This window comes from Ammodytes marinus, assembly GCF_949987685.1.
Source record: "Ammodytes marinus genome assembly, chromosome: 25".
NCBI lineage: Eukaryota > Metazoa > Chordata > Actinopteri > Uranoscopiformes > Ammodytidae > Ammodytes > Ammodytes marinus.
In genome coordinates, this window is record NC_137229.1 from 2,705,172 (window position 1) to 2,712,671 (window position 7,500).

At 48.2% G+C, this 7,500-nt stretch overlaps 2 protein-coding genes across 2 annotated transcripts in view; one reads left to right on the plus strand and one right to left on the minus strand.

The window, feature by feature from the left end:
* LOC307270211 (NACHT, LRR and PYD domains-containing protein 3-like) overlaps nt 1-7,500 on the plus strand; it is a 307,417-nt gene that overhangs the window by 34,961 nt on the left and 264,956 nt on the right. The window lies entirely within an intron of this gene.
* iqgap3 (IQ motif containing GTPase activating protein 3) overlaps nt 1-7,500 on the minus strand; it is a 49,931-nt gene that overhangs the window by 21,627 nt on the left and 20,804 nt on the right. The window contains exons 18-24 of the mRNA XM_080053387.1: nt 6,862-7,004; nt 5,402-5,572; nt 4,696-4,779; nt 4,171-4,242; nt 3,937-4,006; nt 2,516-2,724; nt 69-221 (exon numbers count right to left, since the gene is read on the minus strand). Of these exons, the coding sequence (XP_079909513.1) occupies nt 69-221; nt 2,516-2,724; nt 3,937-4,006; nt 4,171-4,242; nt 4,696-4,779; nt 5,402-5,572; nt 6,862-7,004 (902 nt within the window). The remainder of the gene's footprint in view (nt 1-68; nt 222-2,515; nt 2,725-3,936; nt 4,007-4,170; nt 4,243-4,695; nt 4,780-5,401; nt 5,573-6,861; nt 7,005-7,500) is intronic.

Below are 7,500 nucleotides of genomic sequence, written 5' to 3' on the forward strand. Positions count from 1 at the left end.
ATAGATAGATAGATAGATAGATAGATAGATAGATAGATAGATAGATAGTGTGTGTGTGTGTGTGTTACCTGCAGCAGATAGAAGAGATGCTGGTAGGCCTCCAGTGTGACTCTTCTCTCTCTGTTCAGAGCCTTCAGTCCTTTGCTTCTCTCCGTGCCCATCAGACCGCTCAGCTCAGCTTTGTTCTTCTTCGTCAGCTTCTTACAGTGAGACACCACCTCCTGCAGACAGACAGGTAGAGGGGACAGACAGACAGGCAGGGAGGGATGGACAGACAGACAGAGACAGACAGACAGAGAGAGAGACGGACAGACAGAGAGAGAGACGGACAGACAGGCAGGGAGGGACGGACAGAGAGAGACAGACAGGGAGAGGGATAGACAGGCAGACGGGACAGACAGACAGGCAGGGAGAGGGACAGAGAGAGACAGGCAGGGAGAGGGACAGACAGACAGGCAGGGAGGGAGGGACGGACAGAGAGAGACAGACAGACAGAGAGAGGGACGGACAGACAGACAGACGGACAGAGGGACAGACAGGCAGACGGGACAGACAGACAGGTAGAGGGACAGACAGACAGACAGACAGGCAGAGGGACAGACAGACAGGCAGGGAGGGAGGGACGGACAGAGAGAGACAGACAGACAGAGAGAGAGACGGACAGGCAGGGAGAGGGACATACAGAGAGAGACAGACAGACAGAGAGAGAGACGGACAGACAGGCAGGCAGAGGGACAGACAGAGAGACAGACGGACAGACAGACGGACAGACAGGCAGGTAGAGGGACAGACAGAGAGACAGGCAGGGAGAGGGACAGACAGACAGACAGACAGACGCATACGTTAGATACCACTTCCTCAAAGGACAATTAAATGGACAGCAGTGTGTAGCTCCACCCCCTTTAGGACCCTTTGGGAAGGCTTGGTGCCCCGACCAAAGGGGGACAGAAATAGCTACGGTAGGGTTCACTTATTTTGGAACCCTTCACAACTGTTAACAGTGGAAACGCGTATATGAAACAAGGCTGTAGAACAGTTATATATCTACATTAGATTTTAGCTGATTTTGACAAAGTTTTGAAGTGTGAAGTAGAAAAGTGTTCTGTGTGTGTGTGTGTGTCTGTCTGTCTGCCTGTCTGTCTGTTTACCTGCAGTGTGTCTCTCTCTCCCCCTGTCTCTCTCTCTCTCCCCCTGTCTGTCTGCCTGTCTGTCTGTTTACCTGCAGTGTGTGTGTGTGTGTGTGTACTAACCTGCAGTGTAGCCTTGTTGCGTACCAGCAGTCCTATCTTGATGTCCATGGTATTCAGGTCTGTCTCCAGCTGTCTCTCTCTCTCCCCCTGTCTCTCTCTCCCCCTGTCTGTCTGCCTGCCTGCCTGTCTGTCTGCCTGTCTGTCTGTCTCTCTCCCCCCTGTCTGTCTGTCTGTCTGTCTGTCTGTCTGTCTGTCTGTCTGTCTGTCTGTCTTCTTACCTGCAGTGTGTCTGTCTGTCTGTCCCCCTGTCTGTCTGTCTGCCTGTCTTACCTGCAGTGTGTCTGTCTGTCTGTCCCCTTGCATGTCTGTCTGTCTGTTTACCTGCAGTGTGTCTGTCTGTCTGTCTGTCTGTCTGTCTTCTTACCTGCAGTGTAGCCTTGTTCCGTACCAGCAGTCCTATCTTGATGTCCATGGTGTTCAAGTCTGTCTCCAGCTGTCTCTCTCTCTCCCCCTGTCTCTCTCTCTCTCCCCCTGTCTGTCTGCCTGTCTGTCTGTTTACCTACAGTGTGTGTACTAACCTGCAGTGTAGCCTTGTTGCGTACCAGCAGTCCTATCTTGATGTCCATGGTATTCAGGTCTGTCTCCAGCTGTCTCTCTCTCTCCCCCTGTCTCTCTCTCCCCCTGTCTGTCTGCCTGCCTGCCTGTCTGTCTGCCTGTCTGTCTGTCTCTCTCCCCCCTGTCTGTCTGTCTGTCTGTCTGTCTGTCTGTCTGTCTTCTTACCTGCAGTGTGTCTGTCTGTCTGTCCCCCTGTCTGTCTGTCTGCCTGTCTTACCTGCAGTGTGTCTGTCTGTCTGTCCCCTTGCATGTCTGTCTGTCTGTTTACCTGCAGTGTGTCTGTCTGTCTGTCTGTCTGTCTGTCTTCTTACCTGCAGTGTAGCCTTGTTCCGTACCAGCAGTCCTATCTTGATGTCCATGGTGTTCAGGTCTGTCTCCAGCTGTCTCTCTCTCTCCCCCTGTCTCTCTCTCTCTCCCCCTGTCTGTCTGTCTGTCTGTCTGTCTGTCTGTCTGTCTGTCTGTCTGCCTGCCTGCCTGCCTGTCTGTCTCTCTCCCCCCTGTCTGTCTGTCTGTCTGTCTGTCTGTCTGTCTTCTTACCTGCAGTGTGTCTGTCTGTCTGTCCCCCTGCATGTCTGTCTGTCTGTTTACCTGCAGTGTGTCTGTCTGTCTGTCTGTCTGTCTGTCTGTCTGTCTGTCTGTCTCTCTCTCCCCCTGTCTGCCTGCCTGTCTGTCTGTTTACCTGCAGTGTGTGTGTGTGTGTGTGTACTAACCTGCAGTGTAGCCTTGTTGCGTACCAGCAGTCCTATCTTGATGTCCATGGTGTTGAGGTCTGTCTCCAGCTGTCTGTTTGAGCGGATGGAGCACACCACTTCCTGCCTCAGCCTCAGAAGCTCCGCCTCTCCTCTGATGTCATCGTCCCCGCGGTCCAATAGGTGGACGAACTTCCTGACTACGGCCAGAGGGGGCGTCGCCGAGTGCACTGGGAAAAAGTATGGGATTATTATTATCATTTATTCATACAGACAGCAAGGTGTATGTGTGTGTGTGTGTGAGAGTGAGAGTGTGATTGTGAGTGGGTGTCTGTGTGTACTAAAAGCCATTTAATATAACATTTGCAAAACAAGGCCTCAAAAGAATTGAATTTTGCTGCTGAGAATTGAACTTCCTTTCTTACATTTTTGATTGCACTTTTTTTTTAAAGATAGATAGATAGACAGACAGACAGACAGACAGACAGACAGACAGACAGACAGACAGACAGACAGACAGACAGACAGACAGACAGACAGACAGACAGACAGACAGACAGACAGACAGACAGACAGACAGACAGACAGACAGACAGACAGACAGACAGACAGACAGACAGACAGATAGACAGATAGATAGATAGATAGATAGATAGATAGATAGATAGATAGATAGATAGATAGATAGATAGATAGATAGATAGATAGATAGAATCCAGCAGCTGTAGTACATACAACATGACACAGAACAAGTAACACAAGCTAAAATGCATCAATATACTGTACACGGTAAAAAAGTAAAATACAGATTTATATTTATAAATACATTTAAAAAGAAGCAGCAGCCGATGTTAGCAACAGTTATTAATTTATATTTGTGTTTGACCTTGTTTAAGAAATGGAGTACCTGTCCCTAATGTACCTGACAGTTCCCTAGTTTGACCAATCAGCGCCATGGACATATAAAGAAATGGACACCGTATTGAAAAATGGCGCCCATTCATTCCTATGAAAGCTGCTCAGGCGCAGAGAAGCAACAAGGAAGCGGCCATATTGCTTTCATGTAAGCCCTGGCACGCCCAAGTGTATGACGTGCCGCTCCCTCCTCCTCCCTCGAAAACAAACTGAAAGCCGTTAAAAGCCGTTGGGCTAATAAAACGCTTTATGTGGCGTTTTGAAATGAAAAAACTTCAGTTTTAATAGTATATGGTCTAAAGATAAGTTTGAGCCTATGATTGATATCCAGAAAATTTTTGCGGCGACACAATCTTGTTCGACGCTTGTATTGGTGTGGACGGGGAAATCTGCCTTAGGGCTACCATGAAAATAAGCTCCCATTCACAGCATGCAGTACCAATGGGTTGGCCACTAGTCCATGCTGGCTGCTCGGAGAAGGCAGCATCCTGGGGGCCTGATCAGCGCCCGCCTCTCGTTAAACTCACCCAGCATCCTGTACTCTTCTCGGGCCTTGTTGGCTCTGAAGAAAGCCTGGATCTTTATCACAGCGCCAACCTGTGGACAGACAGTGTTACTACAGCCTCACAGCATGGGGCAGAGGATACTGGTTCCTTATTGGCTGATCGGTGCCTGACAGAGGATACTGCTCTGTGATTGGCTGATAGGAGCCAGACAGAGGATACTGGTTTCTTATTGGCTGATGAGGTCATGTGACTCACGTGACCTCTGAAGAATCTCAGCCGAGCGAGATATCTCTTCCTGGCCAACCACATCTTAACAAACGACTGGATCTGTTATATACACAGACAGACAGACAGACAGACAGACAGACAGACAGACAGACAGACAGACAGACAGACAGACAGACAGACAGACATACAGACATACAGACAGGCAGACAGACAGTAAGATGGTGAGGAAGTATGTATGTGTATGTGAGTGTTTGTATACATAACATCTATAAAGAAAGATCCATATAAGAACTGAAATGTGTAATCCTTACGTATGCTTTAGCACTACAACAGTGAGCTGCACGATAATAGAAACGATTGGATATAGGACTTTTTGTTGTGGACTTTAAATTGAAGTGATGAGTGGTTGGTTACCTCTGTGTGTGTGTGTGTGTGTGTGAGTGTGTGTGTGTGTGTGTGTGTGTGTGTGTGTGTGTGTGTGTGTGTGTGTGTGTGTGTGTGTGTGTGTGTGTGTCTCTCTGTGTGTGTGTGTGGTGATGAGTGGTTGTTTACCTTGACTACAGCCCTCCAGTTCTTGTACAGTAGCTGCAGCCTGCGTCTGTAAGCTCTCTGCTGGACAAACCTCCTCCAGTGAGACTGAGAGAAGAAGGAGGAAGAATGAACGCTTGTTTTACAGTGTTAATACACAGCCTAGGCTCTGTAAACTGACTGAAATAAAGAAGGTAGAATTATTGTTCTAAAATAAATATATGTTTTTTGTACTGTAAGCAATAACAGCATTTATAAATGAATAAATCTAAACTTAAAACAATATTTTGCTTCATTTAAAGGGTTAGAGTCAGCAATTTTGTAAAATGCTTAATACACAGCCTAGGCTCTGTAAACAGGCATGTTGGTAGCTACGGTGGGCCATTGGTTTGCATACCAGTTTACAGAGCCTAGGCTGGTTATTAGCACTGGGTTTAGGTAGCGGATCATGAGGAGATATTCACTGATTTAGACTAAAAGTGATTTTGACAATTTATTCAATAAGTATTCATCTCATGCTGTTCTCACCTGTATGGTTATCACAGCAGCTATGTGTGAGTGAGTGAGTGAGTGAGTGAGTGAGTGAGTGAGTGAGTGAGTGAGTGAGTGAGTGAGTGAGTGAGTGAGTGAGTGAGTCTCACCTGTATAGTTATAACAGCCGGTGTGTGTGAGTGAGTGAGTGAGTGAGTGAGTGAGTGAGTGTGTGAGTGAGTGAGTGAGTGAGTCTCACCTGTATGGTTATAACAGCCGGTGTGTGCTTGATGAGGTAATGCCTGCGAGCGCTGACTGTCTGTCTGAGCAGGAATCCTTTGCTCCTCGCCTGCAGACGCACGATGAGGCCGTCACTGCTCTGCCACAACGCAGAGCGACTGTACGCGCCAGACACACTGCTGACTACTGCCTGGAATAACACACACACACACACACACACACACACACAGTTACAGCAGGTTTGTGTGTGTGTGTGTGTGTGTCTATGTGTGTGTGTGTGTGTGTGTGTGTGTGTGTGTGTCTGTGTGTGTGTGTGTGTCTGTGTGTGTGTGTGTGTGTGTGTGTCTATGTGTGTGTGTGTGTGTGTGTGTGTCTATGTGTGTGTGTGTGTGTGTGTGTGTGTGTCTGTGTGTGTGTGTGTGTGTGTGTGTGTGTCTATGTGTGTGTGTGTGTGTGTGTGTGTGTGTGTGTGTGTGTGTGTGTGTGTGTGTCTATGTGTGTGTGTGTGTGTGTGTGTGTGTGGGAGGCCATCACTGCTCTGCCACAGCACAGAGCGACTGTACGCGCCAGACACACTGCTGACTACTGCCTGGAATAACACACACAGGTAAACATAACAGCAGGTGTTATTTTTTGGGCATTTTTATGCTTTATTGATAGTGTAGAGACAGAGGTGAAATGGGGCAGAGAGGGGAGTGACATGCAGAGAACGACCGCGGGCTGGAATCAAACCCGGGTCCGCTGCTGGGCCCGGCCCGGGGGGGGGGGGGGGGGGGACGCCCTACCAACTGAGCTAAGGGGGGGGGGGGGGGGGACGCCCTACCAACTGAGCTAAGGGCGCCCCCAAATATTAAAAATCTTAACATCAGATGTAAAAATATTAATGTTATAAAATAAAATATTTGTTGCTGTGAGACAATTCTTTGTAATTAATTAAAGGCGCCTGAAATTCAAGAAAATGTGTCGACTTGAGTGTGTGTTTGTGTGTCTGTCTGTCTCGCTGCCTGTCTGTCTGTCTGTCTGTCTGTCTGTCTGTCTGTCTGTCTGTCTGTCTGGCTGCCTGTCTGCCTGCCTGTCTGCCTGCCTGTCTGTCTGTCTGACCTGTATCTGCTGCTTATCCAGGAACACAGAGTTCTGTGTGAATCCTTCAGGTTTGTCCCAGACTGTCTGTGCCTGTCTGTCTGTCTATCTCTCTCTACCTGTCTGTGTGCCTGTCTGTCTGTGTGTGTCTGTGTGTGTCTGTCTGTCTGTCTGTCTGTCTGTCTCTCTCTCTCTACCTGTCTGTCTGTCTGTCTGTCTGTCTATCTCTCTCTACCTGTCTGTGTGCCTGTCTGTCTGTGTGTGTCTGTGTGTGTCTGTCTGTCTGTCTGTCTGTCTATCTCTCTCTACCTGTCTGTGTGCCTGTCTGTCTGTGTGTGTCTGTCTGTCTGTCTGTCTCTCTCTCTCTACCTGTCTGTCTGTCTGTCTGTCTCTCTCTACCTGTATTGTCTGCTTATCCAGAAACACAGTATTCTGGGTGAATGCGTCAGGTGTGTCCCAGCTTCCCTCCAGGCTGCTCAGATGGAAGAAGAAGAACGATCCATCGCCCAGCCGCAGACGCACCCACGGGCTCCTGTTGTCTCCTGGAACACAGAGAAAGGGCCCTCCGTTTACACACCAGTTTACAGAGCCTAGGCTGTGTATTAACCCTGTTTACAGAGCCTAGGCTGTGTATTAACCCAGTTTACAGAGCCTAGGCTGTGTATTATCACCAGTTTACAGAGCCTAGGCTGTGTATTAACCCAGTTTACAGAGCCTAGGCTGTGTATTATCACCAGTTTACAGAGCCTAGGCTGGGTATTAACACCAGTTTACAGAGCCTAGGCTGTGTATTAACCCTGTTTACAGAGCCTAGGCTGTGTATTAACCCTGTTTACAGAGCCTAGGCTGTGTATTAACCCAGTTTACAGAGCCTAGGCTGGGTATTAACCCAGTTTACAGAGCCTAGGCTTACAGGTAAATACAAATTAAAGACCTACTTCACCAGAAGAAATATGAAGGTGTCTAGAACTCTGAGATCCTATGTAGTATACATGTGCAAATGTGTTATATTTATCCCCTTAACATTCGGTCCATTTT